The sequence below is a fragment of the Eublepharis macularius genome, chromosome 8 (genome assembly GCF_028583425.1).
Source record: "Eublepharis macularius isolate TG4126 chromosome 8, MPM_Emac_v1.0, whole genome shotgun sequence".
NCBI lineage: Eukaryota > Metazoa > Chordata > Lepidosauria > Squamata > Eublepharidae > Eublepharis > Eublepharis macularius.
The window spans coordinates 55,282,257-55,305,030 of record NC_072797.1 but is presented as its reverse complement, the minus strand read 5'-3'; the positions used below and the strand labels follow the sequence as shown (position 1 = coordinate 55,305,030).

Sequence of the window (22,774 nt, the reverse complement as noted above, 5' to 3'; positions counted from 1 at the left end):
TGTTTGCAGAGGCAGGGATGGGCCTCGGGAATCTTGTGCTGGGGATGAGATGATGGCCTTCAGAACAATTTCTTTGATCCTGGAGGCCATCAGTCCACTCTGGGGGCTGTCATTCCAGCACCAGTGCATGGCTCTTAAGGTCCACCCCACATTCTCCTTGCATCTTTTCAATGCAGCGATGTATTTCAATGGAGCCACTGCATGTTGATGGGCATTTGTGGCTCCCATCATATCTAATGGGCCTTCCAGCCTCTCCCATTGTTTCCAATGAGCATTCTTGTCATTCATTTCAGAACCCACTCCCTGCTTTCTTCTAAATAACAGCCTCTCTGAGACTTGGGGGGGGGGTCCTGAGTGCCGGGGGGCTGCAAGTGCAACCCTCAGTGTGTCCCGCTGCCTTTCTGGTCTATCTTTTCAAGGAGGGGGTGCATGTTTCTCAAAGAGGCAGCAGCGGGGGTGGGGGGGAGAGAGTTTACAAGCAAGTGGAGCTTCAGCTGCCAGCATGGTCCTTCTCAGAAATTGGGTTGTGTGAGTGAGTGAGTGGGTGGGCACCCTGTCTGCACCTTTAGGTAACTCTCCCACACGGGGTAGTGTTCCTCTCAAGGCACAACAAGCTTGATCAAGGGGGTCTTTCTGCCCTGTATACCCACTCTCTGCACGCCAGGGGAGTTGCATTAGTAGTTGGCAATGATGAACTCAGTCGAGCCCACAGACTGGCCATGCCATTCCCTGCTACTCACAGCACTATCAACTGCAGCCGCCCTGCAATTGGTGGATTCTGCTGGCATTGCCAGGGCAACTGGGGAGCATTCTCTCCTAGCTGCGCCTTGCTAGGCTTGCCCCCCGGTGGGCTACAGCTCCCTCCCCATCCTTCAGGGGGTCATGCCCACCAATCGCTCCCATGGTGGCCCCCAAGGCCACCCCAGCCAGGCCCCATGGCAAGTCCCTCCCTTCCGGTGGGGCAGTTGCTACAGGCCCCCCCCATACTGCCGGCTGCACCTTCAAGGAGGGTCACGTACCCTGCCTGCCACTTGACTGAGTAGCCAGCCCTGGCCAGGTACCCCGATGTGGGTGCCATGACCATAGGGTGTGTGTGGTCCTCGTCTGCCTGCTACCCGGCAGGTGAGGGAAATGGAGGTGTTGGTGGGCAGCGAGGATTGTGGTCCAGTCACTGGCTGTACTGTTGCTTGCCACTAAATGTGCCTATCATGGGGGTGGCACAGCCATTGGCGGATGCTGGTGGGATTGCCATGGGAACAGCGGAGCAGACACTTCCAGCAGCAGCTGCACCTTGCTGGGCTTGGGCACCAGCTCAGCTGTTCTGCCAAAATTCTTAGGAAGCAGACTGGTGGCACTACAGTTATGCTGGTGTGTGGCTACTTGCACCATGCTGGGGCTGAGAATTGTGCTGTAAGAAATGGACTGTTGGTTAGCCTGTTTTATGTGCCCCAGCGTAATTCCTATACGTCACAATGAGGAACAGCCTTCTTAGATTCACTGGTGGGTTTAGAGAGATACAAAACCTAGGCACATGCATGCATCCACTTTAAAGCCCTGGGGCTAGTCTGTCTGAGCAGTGTCCACACTTTTAAGTCTGTTTACTTATTTCACTTTTGCTGTCCTGATTCAGGGTTCTTGAGAGTGTGGGGGCAGTGGGAAGGTTCCCAAGACCTAATCATCTTATTCCTGGAAAACCAATAGGTCTCACGACATATGCATGAACTAGGTTTGCCTGTGTCATCGGAAAAGAACAAAAAGAAGATGGTGGAATAGGTACAAATGAATATTTTGTTGTGGTTTAAATGAAGAAGGATGGATTTAAATGGCATGAAAGAAGGAAAGACAAACCTTACAGTAACGTTTCTTAGAATTTTTTTCTGTTCTGGTAGGACACTGTAGGTCCATCCAAACTTTGTTCATATATTTATCTTAATAAGAAAAATATGATACTAAAGATTAACAGTAAAATTCCAGGAGATAGACACAGGAAAATCCAGATCTGTATAGCCCTTAACCAAATTTGTGAGCTCAACAGTTCCTGCTTGGGATCCTATAAGCCCCCACTGCTGATGCCATTTGTGATGCATGTTACACTGCTGGCTCATCTAAAGACTAATATTTAGTGAAAAGTCTAAATTCTCAGAATTCACAGGAGCATAAAAATGCAGAGACCTGTGTCCCCTTAGCTATATCCAACTTTGTTTTAAGTAGCTGATTGTTACTGCATGAATATAACTGAATGTTAAGTACACTTTAAATTATTTTTAATTATGATGTTTCTTCTCTGACTTTAAAATCCTATTAGAAGTTGTCTGTCCTGTTAATGGGCTTCATGGTTTTCTATATACTGTGTTGACTGGGTTATCCTGCTGTTTCCTAAGCAGAGAAGTCCATAGCAACTTTATGACTTGCCTCCATTTGCTTTCTCATGCTGGGTATCATTTAATGCTTCCATCAATATAGTGGTTATAGCTCTGAGAGCAGGGCTGTTAACTTGATTCTCCCTGGTGACCAGTTTTGCCAAGATCCAAATTATTCATTGCTCTTATGTCATATTCTCATGCAATGAGGGTAGATGGAAAAACAGTTCTGAGCCAGGAAACTTTTCATTATTAGGGTGGGGCTTTTAATCAGAATTTTCATGCATGGTTCTCTTCATTTACAGATGCCCACCCATGCATTTTTACTGAAAAATAACTGCCTCCTAGCTGTCCGGTTCTGCATACTGAGCAAGAGAAAATAGATTGCAGGTATATGTGTATGGAGATATTTTTAATGCTCCCCCCATAACCCCCCCTGTACATAATAAACTAGCACATCAAGGAGAACGATTACTATACATAGTAATCATGAACATAAAAGTATCAGTAAAGTCTGTTGGATCAGACCAGTGGTCCTTCTAGTCCAGCATATCGTTTCACACAGCAGCCAACCAGTTTCCCTGGAAACAAGGCATAGAAGTAGAGACCCTCCTTTCCTGTTGTCTGCCAACGTATTTAGAGGTTTGTTGACCTGGATAGCCCAGGCAAGACCGATCTCCGAAGATCTCAGAAGCTAAGCAGTGTCTGCCTTAGTTAATAATTGGAGGGAGACCTCCAAGGAAGATCAGGGTTGCAGAGGCAGGCAATGGCAACCCACCTCTGATAGTCTCTTGCCATGAAAACCCCACCAAGGGTTGCCATAATTCAACTATGATTTGATGGCATTCTCCTCCTGCCTCTCTGTGAAGGTTGCCTTTATTCACTATGGCTAGTAGCCACTGATGGACCTCTCCTCCATGAATATGTCTTAAGACCATCTATCTTCATGTTCGTCACTACCTCCACTAACAGTGAATTCCACAGTTTAATTACTCATTGAATAAAGAAGTATTTCCTTTTGTCTATTTTCCAATAACTTCATTGGGTGGCCCTAATATTATGGGAGAGACAGAAGATGCTTTCTCTATCCACTTTCTCTACCCTATGCATAATTGTATAAACCTCTGCCATGTCTCCCCCTTAGCTCTCGTTTTCTAAACCAAAAAGTCCCTGATTCTCCAGCCTTTCTTCACAGGAAAGCTGCTTCAATACCATCTATATCTTGGTTGTAGGTAAAATGCTTCAATACCATCTACATCCACATACCAACCAATGTCAGTGCTCACCATCGCTGCTGCTGGGCGGGGCATCAGCCGGGCCTGCCCTGACATCAGAGGGGTGCCAGGGATGCTGCAGGACCCTGCTCTGTGGAAGGAGGGGCAGTATACCTCACCCAGACTCCCTCTCAGTCCACTCACTGGCCTGCTCAACCTGGTCTGCTCACCCTCTGCAGTCTCCGCCATTCCTTCCTCCAAGAACTCTCCTCCAAGCCTCTGCTCTCACATTGCTCTACTCCACACCATCACTCCTCCTCAAACCCACCACCTCAGGGCTCTTCCCAGCCAACCTTTATAGGGCTTCCTTTCACTGCCCCACCCTCCTTGCAGGCCCTGCCTGCCAGGCCACACCCCTCCTTGGTCTCCCAGCATTGGCCTGGGCTGTCTCAAGCTGCTGCAGCTGGGGTAGCTGGCTGGGCTGCCTGGGTCAGCAACAGCTGTGTCTCGTTGGCTGGCTGCCAGGCCTCTCTGGCTGAGCTGATTGCTGAAGGCAGGCCCAGCTGTGGCCCCTTGGCTGGCTGCCCAGCTCTTCCCACAGAGTGCCTCCAGCAACTCCACCTGGAGGGGCTTGGCTCTTAGCATCTCCTGAGCTAGGTTACTGTCCTCTAGCTGGGGCATGGTTCTGGGCTGTTGTGGCTGCTTCTCCTCCTTGGCTGTTAAGGGCTCTGTTTGGGCCGCTGCTGGGTCCCTATTCCCCCTGCCTTTGCCCTTTCCCTCTGGTCTGTTTAGCCCCCTATCCTCCCCCTGGAGGGTGGGACTAGCTGGTCTCTCCCTGCCCCTTCCAGCCCTCTGAGGCTTTGGCCTTCTGCCCCTTCCCCTGTAGGCAGGTTCTGGCCCTGGTTGCTGGCTGGAGTGGCAGGGCAGCTGACTCCCGGCTGCCTCCCCTTGCTTCCTCCCGGCAAGGCCGGGGGCTGAGGTTCAGACCCCAGACACCAATACTTGGTTGTAGGAAAGGTGCTTCAATACCATCTACATCTACTGTACTTTTTCCAGCTCTGCAACATTCTAAATCTCATGATGTTTAAAGTCATGAAAATTACAGTTTTATCATATTACTCTGTACATGAACGGCTTTAAGTTTTTCAGGCTTCTTTCTTCTGGTACAGCAGTTTTTCAGGTTTACCAGAGACTCCTTTAAAGACCTGGGTGATTCTAACGCAGATTCCAAGTGCTCATCATAATTTGGGGCTGGGGTGGGTCACTATAATTTGGAGCTGCATACACATCTATTACATGCCAAAAATCCTTCCTTTCATGCCTTCCCTTGTCTTAATGGTGAGGCTAACCTGAGGTATTTTGCATTTGGGAGTTAAAGCAGCAAGCTAGCTAGACTTCTACCTCCTGGGTAGAATGAAGACATATATTTTATAAGTAACTTAATGTTAAGTAACCCTATCTACAGCTGAAAAATACAAAGCTACTGGATAAACTAGAGGTTTAACAAATTGCCATTAATGATAAACAAAAATGTGAAGTTACCTCAATGTCATGGCTCATCTTTTTAACTATGCTTGTGATAATTTGTATGTGGTTCTCCAGTAGCTGGTGTGCTACTGCCTCTTCTTGCTGAAAACCTTTATTTCCCTGAAGGTAAGAAACAATGCCATCTTTTATTCGAAAGGCTTGATCCAGAAGAACAGCTGTGGTCTTTTCCTGATTGGACATTCTGTCTTCAAGGGAATTCACTCTGCTTCCAGAAACATTAGGAATTGTAGGCAGGAAAAATGGGTCCTGACTCCTGTCCAACAATTAACAACATGAGGTAAAAGATCTTCAAATTAAGTCATATATTTATTACTTTACATACAATTATGACAAGGTAAAATAATACATACTGAGGTAATAATTCCTTTTCCCCTTGATTATATTGCACATACTACTATTATATGACAAACAACTACATAAAACTGCCCTGGCAAGATTTTATTAACCAGTTCACCATTTCAAAAGTAAGCAAAATTCACAGTTTTCAGCAACATGTAAAATAAATAACTGTTGTTGTTGTGTCAAAGATAATAAGAATATAGTTGCAGGCACACAGTGATAAAAAGTGATAATAGTTGAGGCAGAAAATATGGGAATGAACTGCACAAAACCACCTTGTGTAACATTATATGGTGCTTTCCTTATTCAGACAGAATTAACCCCTGTGGGACTAGAGAGTCTAGCGTTGTTTCCATGTGTGGTGGCTATGAAGGGGAAGAGGAGACCTGATGGAGAATTCTGAGACAACTGCCCACTGGACTGAAGAATTCCACTCCAACACTCTGGCCTCTCCTTTAGTTTTTTTTAAACCCCAACCAACCTCTCATAATCAAGAAGGAGGGGCACAAGCTTAGATTTAAAGAGCTGGTAGTGTGTAAGCTATGGCCTCCATAACATCTCTTATTTGGGACCCTGTTAGAAAATATTTGATAAAAATTGGCCCTATGTGGGGGCCTTAGCTTCCTTGTCGCACTGGAAATGACATCATTCCCAGCGCAACAAGGAAGGCCTTCAGAGCTTGCTCGCCCCCACTGGGAAAATGGGATCCCAATGGGGGTGGTGGATCAATTTTTGACAATTTGTCCCCTCCTACTTCAGGCCCCCACTTTGCCTCCTTCCTTCAGCTGATGAGGGTCCTTTGACTTCCAGGAGCAGAATTTTGGGGTAGAGGAGGGCTCAGTGGAATTCAGTGGGAAGGGGAGGTATAAAATTGCATTCTGCATACTCCATTACACTCTAGGTAGGACTTTGGTTAATGACTTCAATCTACCCTGACAAATTGTTATACTTCTTAGTTTTCATGCTTAAAGATCGCTGGATGTGTCTATTGAGAGATGCAAAAAGCTCCCATCATTATGGAAATGGATTTGCCAGATACTACTGAATTGTACTGAAACAATCAGGGACATTATGAGTAGACCTACTGTGGCCTTATCGAAATGAAACTTGTTACATCTATGCATATCAGTAATCTGAGATCTAGGTTAAACTAGCTGAGGCTTATTCTACCTTTCTACAGTTTTATTATGCAGTTGAGTTACTTAAACATCTCTTAAGAAAGGAGACATTTTTTTGCTTCATTTTATGGTTATCCAGCTCTATACTTTGTGTAGGTATACTTGCCAGAAATATGGACTAATGTTCCTGCAAAGTCATATAAAGACAGGTCTGTGGAATAGAAGGAATAGGTATTAGTAGAGGAGAGAAGACAAATATACCCCAGAAACTTGATCAGATATTAGATTTGTGATATCTCTCTATGGTAACTAAAAAATCTTATCAGGCTAAAAATTGACCTGATGATATATTTCACTTTCCCACATAATTTTTCCACTATCAGCTATCTAAGGAGCAATTTAAATTTGGATATATTAAAATGAACCAACATTTTATAAATCGACAGTGTATCTTTTACTTCGTTTGTGGCAGCTATCACATCAGTCCAAGTTCAAAGTAGAAACTGGATATAAGATTTGCTTCCCTTTGAGACTCTAATTTAGAAAACCAGTGTCTGTTTAAATTGAAAGCTCTGTCAATTTTGGAATTAATATTTTCTTCCAGAGCCAAATGATGACTATATATAGCATGTCTTAATCTTAACAGGCATCTAAGCCCTTCAAGTGGAGCACTTTGTCTATTAGGCAAACCCATTTAGAAACAGCTGCTGTGATAGCCCAAAGAATGGTGAAGATATTATTTTTTTATGAGACAGCTCATTTCTGTGAAGAAGTGAGGAAGTGAAATTTAAAGTGGAAAAGCACAATCATCATGTTGTCCTGAGCCAATGTCTATTAGCTGTGGTCAAGAGGCTATGGGTAAACAATTTGCAGCTGAATCCAGACAAGGTGGAGGTAGTGTTGGTCAGAGTTTCTTGCTACTTTTGATGAGGTAAAACTGACTTTATCTGACTTAGTGGCTTCTGCTGTTCTGATGGAAAAGTGGGTTCATATGGCTGATGGCAAAAAGAGCTTTTTACCATCTTCACCTCATGAGAAAATTCTCTTCTTGGTTGTACTTAGCCAATCTGTCCACACTGAATAACTTCATGGCTAGACTATGTCAAATTAATATTGAGCTACCCTTGAAGACTAGTTAGAAGCTGCAGTGGGCTCAGAATGCACCTGGTCATTTGTTATCTGGAACTAGCTGTAACATTATGCCATTGTTAAAATGGCATAAGCTTATGCCTTCCAAGTTCTGGACATGGTTGCAGTCCTATTGAAGGAACATATCTGTAGTCTGGGGATGCTCTTGGACCCAGGCCTACTTCTGGATAACCAGGTGGTACCTATAGCCAGGAGTGCCTTTATCAGCTTCACCTGATTAGGTAGCCATGACCTTTCCTGGGAAGGAAATATCTGGCCACTGTGGTACATGCTCTAGTCACAACTAGATTAGATTACAGCAATATGATCGACAAGGGGCTTTTCTTGAAAAGTGTCTAGAAACTTCAATTGGTGCAGAATGCTGCAACCAGAATGGTGAATGGAGTGGGTCATAGGGACCATACTACTCCAGTCTTGGCCCCAATATGTTTCCAGGCACAAATCAAAGTGCTGGTGTTGACTTGTAGAGCCCTATACCTAAAGGACCACCTACTCCCTGCTTCAGATGCCCTCACATTCTGAGATTAGGCAGGTGGCAATATGAGAGAGGGCCTTCTTGATCATGGGATCAAAACTCTGGAACTATTTCCCCAGAGAGACTCATCCCTCCCCCTTCTGTTGCCATCTTCACTAATAGGTGAAAATTTTATATTTTGGAGTGATCCCTCCTTCCTGCACAATGTTTTAATAATTGTTTTTATGTTTCTGTATTATTTTAGCTCTAGTTTTAATGCTGTGTTTTGTTGTGTTTAAATAGTTTTAAGATGTACATTTTAAATTTGTTAGCCACATTGTTGGTCCTTATGAGGGCAGAAAGGTGGGGTATAAATTTTGTAAAATAAATAGTTTATGACCCAGGACACACACACATATCTACAAGATCATCTCTCTCAGTATGCAATTGCACTCTTTGGAACAAGATCTACTTGCACTGCCATCTTATAGACAGGTGAGATAACCCTCTGTTCATGCCAGATAATTTGTAGTAATAGTACCCTGCCTGTGGAATGGCAGGGTACTATTACTATTTCCTGAGTATGAGTATGAGAGCCAGTTTGGTGTGGTGGTTAAGAGCACGGGAGTCTAATCTGGAGAGCTGGGTTTGATTCCTCACTTCTCCACTTGGAGCCAGCTCGGTGACCCTGGGCTAGTCACAGCTCTCTGGAGCTCTCTCAGCCCCACCCACCTCACAGGGTCTTTGTTGTAGGGATAATAATAACATACCTTGTAAACCACTCTGAGTGGGCATTAAGTTGTTCTGAAGGACGGTATATAAATCGAATGTTGTTGTTGTTGTTATTTATCTTGGGAAGGCTTATGTCATAAAAAGTATGAATTACAACTTTTTAAAAACCCAACTGGGGCTATTATATGGCACATCTATTTCTGTGGCACTTCCATTGTTCAATGATTTACTGTTAGTGGTACGGTATACATTTACTTTTCATAATCTGTACAGAAGCAAGTGTGTTTCAGCCGCAATATTCATTATGGTATAGGCAAATTGTTTTTGCTTTTCATAATGAAGAAAAAGATTGAATATGAACAGATTGAGAAGGAAAAAATTAAATACACTGTTAAGATCTAGAGATCAGGCAGCATGAACTTACACAATGAACATGAAAATCAGAGTTCAAAATTGCTTAATCAAGAATTCTTGTAGTCTGGTGATTAGTTTTATACAAGTTGGGCCCTGCAAAAATCAGGGGGGGTTCCCCCCTGCCAAACAACTGACTATTCATCCTTCCCTTCTCCCAAGTACCTCTTCTCCCCCTTCCCAAGATTATCTTGGTTGTAATTAGTTCCACAGGAGGGAAAAATCAGATTGACCATCAAGTGGCACAAAACAAGCTCAATGCATTAAGCAACCCCACTCCAATTTACAACAGAAGGAAGCCTCACTCCTGCATCTTTAGGATTTGTCAGGCGAATCAGAGATGAAGCATTAGCCAAGTGGGCTATATTTCAGCTATCCGGCAAAGTACAGAATAAATTGAGAGAATTCTGGTGGATCCTATCCTGCCTCTAGATGTGGAGGCAAGGATATCTTTCAAACAGGGTGCGACATCTGGAATAAGATCTAGCCAGCTCTTCCAGTAGTGACAAAGAGAGGAGGGGTCCATTTCAACCACCAACAATGTTTTGGAGGGGATCATGATGCTGGAAGTAGCAATGTCTTGTGTACAAAGAATGAAAAGAAGAAGACCCTACCATACAGAGGGCAGCAAGGATTAGTCAGATAGGAATGTGAGGACAGTCACAGCACCTTTCTTTTCTGTTAAGTGTCACTTCCTTGTCTTGTCTCCTCTTGGGCTTAACAGGGGAAATATCCTCCTTTTCTCCCCACTCTCTGAACACTCTCCACTCTCTGAACACTCTCCTAAGTGGCTAGATAGTCAGCCGCCATCTCTATCACTCCTCTTTACTATTAGAAATGTAGTTCCTAAATAAACTCTTTTTTACACTTTAAACCAGTACTGTGTAACTATCGCTGTATTTTTGGCACTCTGCCAGCAGGGTTAATGGGCTCCAGAGTGCACATACTGAGGCATACAAATGCCTGAAGCTTTCTTTGGTACCAACAGGGCTAGATGCATGGCAGAGAACAAAGATGGCAACCCCCTCGATCAGGGTGCACAGCACGCCCCCTGGATAGATAGACTAGGAAATGATAATTACCAGATTTGGAGTGACCTATCTGATTGAGAGGGATCTTTGGGACATCACTCAGATGGTGAGACCAGCTGATGGAGCAGAGCAACAAGCCATTTGGGATCAAAATACAAAAAGGCAAGATCTTATTTCAGCTCTAAGAGATTGTCAGCTATTAAGGGTGATAAATATGCGAACAGCTAAGCAGGTCTGGGAAGAGCATGTAAAATCCTCATTAAAGACTCCTAGCAGCAGAAGGAATAGAGCATCATGTCACAGTCCCATATACACCAGAAAACAATGGAATCGCAGAAAGAAAATCGCTCTCTCACTGAAATGTGCAGAAGTATGCTCCATGAGGCAGGGTTACCTGAAAAATACTGGGGAGAAGCTATCAATACTGTTACCTACCTGCAAACCATATTGCCTACAAAAGGTGCAAGTAGCACACCATTTTAGCTGAGGCATGACCGCAAACCCAGTGTACATCACTGAAGAGTATTTGGATCAAAAGCCTACACTTATATTCCTAAAGAGAAATGGACCAAGATGGATCTCAGAGCACAAGAAGGCATATTTGTTGGATATGCACTGGGGTGCAAAGGATACAGAATCCTCAATCCAGAAACAGAAATGGTCAAGATCTGCAATGTGGTCTACATTGATGAAAGGGAGAAACCAAACAAGAAGGAAAAAGTAGACATCAGAGAATCTACACCAAGAGAAACTAATGAAACACAGCAACCAGAAACAGTGGAACTGTGTGAGATATCTGACACACATGAAACACCCACTGAACCTACAGAAGGAGAAGGGGGATGCTGAACAATGCATCAGATGTTCAACCAATCCAAACAAAGGAATACTGCCGGGAAGGCTTTCCTATTTGGCAAGAACAGAAGCTGTACCAGAATCTTCTAGCTGGGAAGATATAGAAGGAATGCCAGCAAGAGAAGCAGAAAAATGGAGAAAAGCTGCAGAAGAAGAAACTGAATCCACGATCAAGAATCGGACATGGACCAGGAAAAGGACATGGACCAGGAAAAGGACAGAACCAGGAAAAGGACAATAGGATGGAAAGGGATCTTCAAGACCAAGCATGATGCAGAAAGGGAAATACAAAGGTACAAGGCCAGACTAGTTGCAAAGGGATACTCTCAAACGGATGGAGAAGACTATTATGAGACCTTTGCACAAGTAGTGAAATACACTTCAGTAAGAACACTTCTGAGCATAGCAGTGGCAAGAAAGATACATGTAGAGCATCTGGATGTGAAGACTGCTTTTCTACAAGGAGAGCTGAAAGAAGATGTGCACATGGACCAGCCTCCAGGATTTGAACAGTTGTGCAAACTTCAAAAGAGCATTTATGGGCTGAAGTAGGCTGAAAGAGTCTGGAACCAGAAACTGAACCAAATCCTCATCAAGGAAGGATTCAAACAAGGTGGGGCAGAACGCTGTCTGTATTTAAGAAACAGAGACAACAAATGGCCTTTTATTCTGATTTATGTTGACAACCTGTTAATTTGTTATGAAGATGGACAGGACTGTGATGAAATAGTTCAGTATATGAATCAAGAAGTAGAGGTAAAACACCTAGGAAATAACAGTTTTTATCTTGTGAAACAAATAGAGCAACAGGAAGATGAAAGCTATCTTCTTAATCAAAGACAGACGATTATAGACTTCCTGGACTATATGAACATGAAGGAAGGTAGACCAACAAATACTCCTATGGAAACAGACTTCCTGAAACAAGATGGAATCACTGAACCTCTAAGAAACATCAAAATGTACAGAGAAGTGATTGGAAAATGTTATACATAAGCACCTGACATTCCTGCAGCAGTGGGAATACTATGCAGGAAAAGTGCACGACCAGGTGTGAATGACTGTAGTGAAGAGCCTAGCGAAATACCTTGGAGGCACTGCACAGCTGAAGCTCAAGTTGCCAGCAAGCGATAATCCCAGGCTAGTGGGTTACATGGATGCTGATTGGGCAGAAGACACTATAGATAGAAAGTTCACCAGTGGACAAATATTCTTCTATGGCAGAGGAGCAGTCAGCTGGGCAAGCAGAAAACAAAAACTTGTAGTGACATCATCTACTGAAACTGAATACATATTAGCAGCAGAAGCATGCCAAGAACTCAAGTGGATCCTACAATTGATGGAAGATAAATAAACAATACCCCATAAACAACTCTTTGCAGATAATAAGGTATGCATAAAGCTTGCAAAGACGGAAAGGATCAGATCAGGAACTAAACACATAGACATAAAGTGTCACATGCAAGAAGAAGGGCTTGTTGAGTTACAGTATTGTCCTACAGAAGAAATTATTGCAGATGTCCTCACAAAGCCACTTGCCAAAGAGAAGTTTGAAAGTCTATGTGAAAAGATGAATCTTGTGGACACTAGACCTTGAGAAGGGGTATTGGAAGTAGCAACATCTGGTGTACAAAGAATGAAGAGAAGACCCTACCATACAGGGGGCAGCAAGGATTAGGCAGATAGGAATGTGAGGACAGCATCTTTCTTTTCTGTTAAGTGTCACTTCCTAGTCTTGTCTCCTATAGGGCTAACACAGGAAATTAGAGCAACTGGTTGATGTTGGCCCAGTGTACAGAAGGTGGGTGCTGACGGCGGCCGCTGGGCCTGGCAGGCACGGGGAGGTGGTGATGAGCCGCCTTCCCTCAGGGGGCAGGAGGTCTGGCTGCTTGCTGGCAGCACCCCCCATGTGCCCGCCTGCCAGGCCAAAAAGGAGCGCGCTGGTATTCCCAGCTATGTAGGAAGGTGGGTACTGGTGGCAGCCGCCGGACCTGGCAGGCACGGGGAGGCGGGAGGTCTGGCCGCTTGCCGGTGGCACCCCCCCATGTGCCCACCGGCCAGGCCAAGGAGGAGCACGCTGGTATTCCTGGTGTGGGTGGGAGAGGACATGACATTCGGAGGGGGGCCTGATCTCCCAGCAACTGCGGGTCCTCACCTCGGGGTCCCACTAAGGAAAATTTCAACAGCAGCCGACAGAACCCACCTTCCTGCCTTGCCAGAAAGGATGGGAGGGAGAGGACATGTCATCATGAGGAGGGGGAGGGGAAGATCCCTCAGCAACTGCGGGTCCTCACCCGAGGGTCCCACCGAGGAACAGTGTGGCGGCAGCAGCCAACAGTACCCACCTTCCTGCCTTGCCGGAAAGGATGGGAGGGAGAGGACCTGTCATGTGGGGGGTAAGTGGGAAGATCCCCCCGCAACCGCCAGGCCAAAGAGGAGCGTGCTGGAATTCCCGGAGTGGGAGGGAGATGGCGTGTCATTCGGACTGGGGGCCTGATCCCCCAGCCACTGCAGGTCCTCACCTGAGGGTCCCACTAAGGAACAGTGCGACGGCAGCCGCCTCCTGAGCCATCAGCCTCAAGGTTCCAAGCGGCACTGTCCCAGACGCCGAGGGGACAACCGCGAGCACGTCCTGCCGGAGCACTCTGCTCCTACCAGCATCACCCTCAGGGCAAAGTGACCCTCCCACCGACCCCCGCTCAGAAAAGCTGGTGGCCCCCTTTCTCCCCCCAATGGATGTTTCACTGGGTGAGGAGGGAGACAGGCTCTGGTGGTGCCTCTTCAGATGCCGAGTCACGGCTGTCAAAGACAGGTGCTTCGGGTTTTTGCCCCTGCGCACCAGGACATCACAGGCATGGCACCGCACCACACGGGGGTCATCAGGAAGGGCCCGAAAGTGCCTCCATACAGAGGCGTTGATACGTTGATAGCTAACTGTCTCGGAGAAGGAGGATGAACGGTTACAGGCTGCGCTGTGGGGCTGGACACGGACAACGGGGTGAGGGGTGGACTGCAGGCGGGGACACCACCGAGAGTTTGGGATGGGGACGGGAGGGATCTTTCATAACACACATACCATTCCTCCAGGAATCCATCGCCCGCCCACCCCTCCTCAAAATGTTGAGAGAGATTCCCCCCTGCGCAAAGACCTCTTGGGCCTCCTCCACAGCCCACACAGGTGAATTGGAGGGAGCGGGAGGACTCTCTGCATCCCCCGAGCCGCACCCAATACTGCTTTCCACAACTGAACCAGGAGGACTGCCATTGCACTTCACCCCACAACCACCCTTGGCGGCCAACACAACAGGAAGACTCATTGTGCCACCAAACTAGAATTAAGGAGGACAGGAAAGGAGATGACTCTGTGTGCCCTCCATCGTGGTGCCGACTGAGCTTGGCCCCAGGGCCTGGCAGCAGCCCTGGCACCAGAGGGAGGGAGGGACTAGAGCCCTAGCCCACCACTCCCACAGACCGGACCCAATCAGGCACTGATTAATAATAATCAATGTGAGCCCTCAGCTGAGGTGCCCACTGAGCTTGACCCCAGGGCCGGGTAGCAGCCTTGGCACCAGAGGGAGGGAGGGACTAGAGCCCTAGCCCACCACTCCCACAGACCTGAACAGACTCAGAAAAGACATATAAGCAAATAGTACTAAACCCTATAATAATTCACCTGGTCCAGTAGTTTAACAACAGAACATTATTAAACATTTGTAAAAATGCATGTCTGTATCTTTCACTGAAAAAATTAAAGCTAGTAGCACACATAAAATGCATCTTTTATTCAGACAAGTCTGTCCATCTGCATAATTCCAAGCTGACAGAAACAGTGCCAAATTGCATTACTGTGTCACGGGCTTTATTCTGAATCCCAGGGCTCATTTTGAGGGGGAATGTAGTTCCCCATAGAGGTCACATGTCAGGTAGCCCTGCCCACCTGACTCTTGGCCATTTTGGGCCCGTTTTGGCCTGGATTGGGGCTGAAATGGCCCGGATTGGGACTCTGATGGGTGGTGGATCACTCTCCCACTCAGCAGCAGCCCGATCCTGACCATTTGGAGCCCCTTTTCAGCCATTTTCAGCCCCTTTTTGACATTTTGGGCCTAATTTTGGCCCTGAATGGCCAGGATTGGGTCCAAAACAGCCAGGATAGGTGATGTCAGGGGGTGTGACATATGCAAATCAGTTATGCAAATGACACACTTCCGGTGATGGCAAGGGGCGTGGCATATGCTAATGAGTTATGCTCATGAGTTCCTCCAGCGCTTTTTCTACGAAATGACCCCTGCTGAATCCCATATGGAACGGAATACATAGAACTCCAGAGTGCCAAGATATTAATCGCTAGAGAGCGAAATAATCAGAGCATGACCTGTCATTGTTTCTCCTGAAAGCAGATTTGCCATGAGGCTAATTTATTTGTGATGTTAATTCATCCATATGTGTAAGAGGTAGTTTGTGACTACAACCTGTCACCAGACCTAGAAACTAGGGACTTCAATTCCACACTCTACAAGCTTCCCCCCCATACTTTTATTTTTATAATTGAGGCTTTTGAGACCACTTATAGTGAAATCCTAAGAAGAGTTACTCCAGTCTAAGCCCATTGATTTCAATGAACTTAGACTAGAGTAACTCTGCTTAGGATTTCACTGTTAGTCTTTTAGCCCTCAATGAGGGCAATGCCTGAACTCAGGGTGCCACCCGGAATTCACTTGGCCCATTATGAGGGGACTATAGGCTTGAAGGAACCATACAGTAGATTTGATAAAAACAACTATGAAACAGGTTTGTTTCATTGGAATGTGTGGCTTGGTTGTTTCTTTGTTTTCTTTTCTCCAGCCTTCTCAGTATTACAGTAACAAAGTTACTAGATAGCTGGAGCCAGAGAAAACCTAATAGTTAGAAAGCAGGTTTCTTTTTGACAGATGCAGATTTATAACATGGAACATGAAGGCATTTAACTGTTTTTGACAAGGAGAGTACCCAAACCCTCTCTGTCTCTCTCTCTCTTTCTGTGCATGTGTGCATGCGTGCACATGCCTTCAAGTTGCAATTGGCTTATGGCAACCCTAGCAATGGGCTGTCAAGTAGCAGAGGTGGTTTTCCATTGCTTTCCCTCTGCAAAGTCTTCCTTGGTGGTTGCCCATCCAAGTAGTACTGACCCTGCTTAGCTTCTGAGTTCTGATGAGATTGGGCTTTACCATGCCACCTTCCCTCCCACCCACACTCTATCTTCAAAATACCTAAAGTCTCTGATGGAAAGCCAACAACTCTCAACGCTGTCAGATGGCCTGTAGTTAACCTACCTTTTTTCTTGTCAACATTCCCGCTCATATTTGAAAGTGATTGGCTGAGTGTCCTGGAGGGCAGAACTTGAAACCGTCTGTCACAGTTGTAGTTTTGTAGTCAACTGGACTACAAATATGAACTGAATTTGCAAATGTATGATTTGTTCTAACCTATTCATGAAGTCTGAGGGACAAGTTTTCAAGAGCATTGATATAGATGTGTATTTCTTGCTTTCCTACTAGCATGGTAGTGGATAAGTGCAAACAAGTGAACATCTGCCAAAAGTAAGCTGTTTTTTGCAGGTCAAAACTTTCTTGATATCATAAACACAGTGACCTCAGTGCAGCCAGGCTGGTCTAATACTGTCTTGTTTTCAAAGTATGCCATATCCTCACTGCTCTTTCCCCCCAATTTGATTCCTCAGCAGACACGAAAGAGCATCTATCCAAGTGAGTAGTTGCATGACTCCATACACACAACAAGGATAAGTCATAAATAATTTATATGTCTTGGTCTTGTGAAATGTGTGTCTGAGGAGAATGCAAATGATAACCTCTAGCAATGAACTTGCATCCTGAGAAGCACTCTCCTAAGAAAAATTCTGAAAATGTACTTTAGCTTAGCTCCATCTGCTTCTCTTGTACCCACTAATATTCACCAAAATCACACTATGATCCATCTGTAGCTGTATCCCGATGCTTTTTAGTAGTTGTTTAAAAAAGTATAGAAGTGGCTTTTCTATTTCAACATTTCAGATTTTAATCAGATATAGGGGTTTTTTTGGGGGGGGGGGTAGTGTGATTTGTGGTTAAATGCCCTCCACTCCACTATTAGTGCCAAAGTTTGCAGCCCCAAAGAATAATTCTTGAGTGTGTACTCTGCAGATTCAGTGGCCATAACGGACTCTTTATCTGGTCAACAGGAGGTATGGAAAAAAGAAGAAGGTATGACTCACTTCTCTAGGGCAGAGCTATTCCATGCCGTAAAAATGCAGATAATTCCAGCCAGAGGAGGATAATGGGCAGCTAAAGCCATAGATACTTGGAAGGCCACGAGTGGACTCTTTTGGCAGACAGGATAGTCTGCTGGAGGAGGAAGAAGGTAGGCAAAGGCCATTTTACACACCTCCAGGAGAAGGTAGGAGTCCATCTTAGCTCAAGTAAGCAACCATGAGTACATGGTTTTGATTCCCAAACACTGAAACCAAGATAATGAATGCAGCATAAAGATTTGAAGTGCCCATCTCTTATTAACATCATTAGGCTGCAACAAATCTCTTGAAATTGGTTTGCTGGTGGTGCCAAGACCCTGAGAGAGAAGTGTGGAAGGAGAGGAGCCCTGTCGGGGTCTGGAGGCTGGAGAACCAGATTGGCTGAGTAACCTCCTCATTCACAAGGTGTGGAACCAGGAGTTTGCAAGGCCATCTTGCCACATGCTGTTATTTCTGTTCAGATTTCTCAGACAGCCAAAATAAACCTCAAACATTAAGTCAGGATGCCTATATTAGATTTGTTACAAAGATTTTGCAATGTATTGATTAATACAAACATTTAAAAAACACAGTATTCTGGAAAGGTTCTAGTGTTTATGCAGCTGAGTCATGTTTCACGGTCATTTGCTTTCTTTTACAGCTGTTCTACTTTGGGTTGCTCCTAGTGTGAGGACCAAATTTCATAGATCATAACAAATGATGCAATGTCTGTCCAGATTCCTGCTTTGACACAACATCACTTAGTAATGGTGGCCATCAACACAAAGGCAGGTCCACCTAACAGATAAATGATGCCTTGTGATAATTAAGATAGGCCTGGATCCAGCATATCTATGGGACCACCTCTCTCCTTGTGTTCCACCAGCTTTGCTCATTTGAAAAGGGCCTTCTGGAGGTGCCACCTTGCACACAGGCAAAATCAACAGCTGCTCGTACAAGTGCATTCTTTGAGGGGGGCCCCACCTCATAGAATGGCCTGTCTGAAGATATTAGGAAAGCTCCCATTCTCCTGGCTTTCCATAAACCATGCAAAGTTGAGTTATTCAAGAGGGCTTTTTATTCAGATGGGAGGGCAGTAATATAAGGAAGCTGTCTCAATGAGATGCATTAGTAAAGGGACAGGGAGTGACTATAGGCTTGACTGCTATTGCTGCACATCTAATAGACTTTACTGTAATTGCTATAAGTATGATCCTACTGAGTAGATCCTATGCTGTTTAATATGTTAGAATTACTCATGCTCTGTTTCAGCATTTCTTCAACTCTGTATTGGATTTCTGCTGGTTTTAAATCTTTACAAATGTGCATGAATATACGCTATTACATGTGTATTGGAATATCTTTGAAATTGACTGTACTGACTCACACTGTGTAATGCACCTTGAGTCTCAGTGATAAAGGCACATTATAAATAATGTAAATAAATTAAGTAACAACTGACTTACTTGTCCAGGTACTTCCCCTCTCTAGCGTTCTCTTTTGACATCTTTATTTGAAGTAAGGATTATCTATAACAAGAACCAGAAAACATGATTAAACATCTGCTGATCAAATCAGTTGCAATCTGCATTAACTTTACTGAATGGAGTGGAGGTGGAGAGTGCTATCAAGTCATAGCTGATTTATGGAAATCCCCTAGTGGAGTTTTCATGGCATGAGATTAACAGAAATGGTTTGTCATTGCCTGTCTCTGCAGCTCTCGTCTTCTTTGCAGGTCTCCCATCCCAACCAAGGCCAACCCTGCTTAGCTTCTGAGATCTGATGAGATTGGGCTTGAATGGGCTATGATATCAAGGATAGTTAGTATGTGTTTTTTCTGAACTTGTAGATCAGCTCTTACTTCCATTAATATGGTATCAGAGAAATCTTCTCTCACATAAAAATATTTTAGGGAAGTTTAGAACAGATAAATGAAATCAGGAGAGTAGAAAATTGATAGCTGTTGCATTGATGAGATTAACAGCCTGACTGAAAGGCCTCAGTGGTCCCATGTCTTCAATACCTACTTCAGCTTTTTCTTACCTTTACTTTTCCCCTCCCATACTGTAATGTTAGCAGATTAAAGGCTGAAATTATGTCTTAAAGAATAATACAATGGCTTCTTCTTCCTTTCATCATATTTGCTCAGTGCAATCTGTTTATGTGTTATTATAACTCTGAAGTAACTGCTGTTAATTCTTTGACATAAGAATGCTCTTGCTAAAAGTATTTTTCTCTCCTACTGCTATGATCGTAGCACCCCCTCCCCTTGCCGAGGACAGTCCATGTTCAGGCTTTTTCTGGTTTTCAGGATCAACTCCAGTAACCTGCTCATTACATTTATCTGCTCCTATATATCCTTGGTCATTTCCGAATTCCCTTTTGTTCTTGCTTTTTTCTTCTTCACACAAGCTCATTTGTTACCTGCCTTTAGATTCCCCTTTCTGTCCAAATCTTCAGACACCAGGCTAAGTTGTCTGTTTGTTCAGGCTTTGGGGGCGGGGGCTTGTTTCGGGTTTTGCTCTGGATTTGGTGTTGCTGGTTTTAAGATACAACCAGTAGTGCTACTACTATGGTACGTATTTTTAGTTAGATGGCTTTAAGGTATACTTGTGGTTTTAAATGCTTTTTGCTGGAAGTCATCTCCAATTGGAAAGCATCCTGATGGAAGGTAGGATAAATTTAAATATATATATCAAATAAATAGAAATTAGTGCCTGCCTAGCATACTGCAATTAAATAACTAACTACTATTAGTCATAATGCCAAATAGAAATAAAAATAGGTCTAAAGTAAGTAAGAATTAAATCAATTTCCTGAAAAATGCTAAAATGCATATTATTAAAATGATCTTTAACTTATAGCATTTGGATTAGAGTTTAGGGTGATGTCTGCCTCTTGTTGGAAGGTGGTCAGCTATGCTCTTTTAACCCTATTACTTCTATGAGTTCTAGTTCCTTGTTTGTCTGCACAGTAGAAGAGGACGTAATGAAATATGTAGATTTAGAGGTCTCAATGGGGCATATTTCGAAAGGACAATTTATTGTTGGGCTATAATAATGTCCTTTGGATTTTTGCCATCCTATCAGCCATGTGCAAATGTTTGTTATTAATGGGCACAACTCTCCCTAAAAGAATATAAGTGTGCTATTTAATGGGACTTTGACTAGCATCCTTATTTGCATTCATGGCATTGGAGATCTCAATGAAAAGAAACTGAGCATTTGCTGATCATTTGTTTCAATACTATTTTGGTTTTGTGTTCCTGAGAACTGACAGCACCACACCATATTTGCAGTTATTATGTGGAAACTTGGCATTGTGAGTAACAGAAGTGCTCTTGAAGCTGCATTCTCTATAACATGTCTATATTTTCCAATATTATATTATGGAAAAATTAAAAAATAATACTAAAGCAGTAACAATTGATAAATCATACTCAAGAGTAGTAATATATCATAGCTTCTACTGCTACATAGTAATCTATTTCAATAGTATATTAAAGGAGGAACTGGTTGAACGTATTTTCTCATCCCTCCTCCTGCTCTTGTTTTTTTGCCTTTGAGTCACAGCCAAATTATGGCAACCCCACAGGGTTTTCAAGGCAAGAGACTTCAGAGATGGTTTGCCATTGCCTGCCTCTGGGTAGCAACCCTAGACTTCCTTGGTGGTCGTCTATCCAAGTATTAACCAGGACCAACCCTGCTTAGCTTCCAAGATCTGATAAAATCAGGCTAGCCTGGGTTACCCAAGTCAAGGCTTTCCTGTCCAATAAGCATGTTAAATTGGTCATTAATGCTATCTGCCAACTTTTCTCAGCCATTCAGACAAATTAAAGAATAAGCTATTTATCCAAAATATCAGTAATAATCTGGCTGACAATAAAGTGTAGCTTTTTGATTTTAATAAGAAACATTTGAGATTTTGAGTGGGCATTTGAGATTTAATATGATCAGCAAGGCCATTTGACAGGAGCAACTGTACAGAATTTTATCTTTTTATCTGATCGTGATACAGTTGTCACTGTTGTTCATGCACTCTTCTCTTTTTTCCACTAAAAGAAGCTGCAGTCAGTTCATCAACAGAATAATGCTGTAAATTTTCATGTGGGAAATGGATTGAAAACTGCAGTTTATTACAACTATGAAACTGGAACAAAATCACAGACATTATACTAATGTGGAAGACTATAATTTCGTTAAAACAAGCAAAAGCAATGCAACATATTCTATCAATGTAATTAAATATTGTGATTTTGTTATGCCAAGGTAATACAAAAAAAATTAGGAGTTTCCTAGAGATGGATTACCATAATGACTATATTTATTCACTAAAAAGCTGTGCCTGAGGATAATAAAGCAAGCATTTTACATACAGTCTGATTTATCTCTTTCTAAACGCTTTTAAACAGTCCAGTGAATGTTCTTGGTCCCACAGTGAATGGCAAATGCTACTGGCTATAAAAACCTTCAAGTCTGCACTGAGCTAAATATTAATTCCTGTTATAATAATGTGTTGTCTTACTAGGTTTGCCTGGCAGTTTGCTTCAAATACCTGGCCATAACCTTCTTGGGGAAGCTGGTAGGTCTTCTTTTTGGATGAAAATCAGAACAGGAAACTTCTGCAAGACTGACCTTTTTCATCAAACGCTTCCACAACACATTGCATTCTGTCAGCAAGATACTTTTGTTTACATCTGTCTCCAAGCAACCAGAATGCATATTTGCAGACTGGGAAGTGTGCTGGAGAACTGAGGGCTGTGTGTTTCATATTCAAATAAGGATTTAACATTTATTGATTTTAAAATCTGTAGCCTACAGTTTTACCTTCTATAGCCCTCATTTGCCTCACAGGAAGAGAATATACAGTTATCCAGTGCAGAAGTCATCATCTGTTTATATAAAGACAAATGTCCTGACTGACTCATCAATGCCCAGCCCAAACCCCTGGACCTAGAAACATGATATTTGGGGAGAACATCCCTTTCATGGTATCAAACCCCCACTAAGAAGGTATTTTAAGAAATTTGCCTCCTAAGGGAGCAAAAAGGGGTAAAATGTGTTTTCCCAAAGGGATACAGCTTCCCTGTGTGGCTGGCAGGCTACTGCTTGCTTGCACTCCTGCCCATTGCCAGCTTGGCCACTCTTCCCTGATTTGGCCAGCCTTTCAAGGTCATTTGCATATGTGGGCTGACTGGGGCTCACAACATTCCACACCCTCATCTCCCCCCCCCCCGAGACAGTTGGAACATAGAGGTCATTTGAGTATGCAGCCTGATTGGTCCTCACCCCCCACATTGTA

General features: G+C 43.9%; 1 protein-coding gene across 3 annotated transcripts in view; it reads right to left on the bottom strand.

Moving 5' to 3' along the window:
* FAM81B (family with sequence similarity 81 member B) overlaps positions 1 to 22,146 on the bottom strand; it is a 62,965-nt gene extending 40,819 nt beyond the window's left edge. Inside the window, exons 1-3 of one of the 3 annotated variants that reach the window (XM_054986869.1) lie at positions 22,108 to 22,146; positions 18,940 to 19,002; positions 5,117 to 5,375 (exon numbers count right to left, since the gene is read on the bottom strand). In XM_054986869.1, coding sequence (XP_054842844.1) covers positions 5,117 to 5,375; positions 18,940 to 18,980 — 300 coding nt within the window. In that variant the 5' untranslated portion in view covers positions 18,981 to 19,002; positions 22,108 to 22,146. Of the gene's footprint in view, positions 1 to 5,116; positions 5,376 to 18,939; positions 19,003 to 21,997 lie in introns of all 3 variants that reach the window. The other 2 variants (XM_054986868.1, XM_054986867.1) reach the window with 2 other exon arrangements.
* Positions 22,147 to 22,774: the final 628 nt, after the last annotated feature.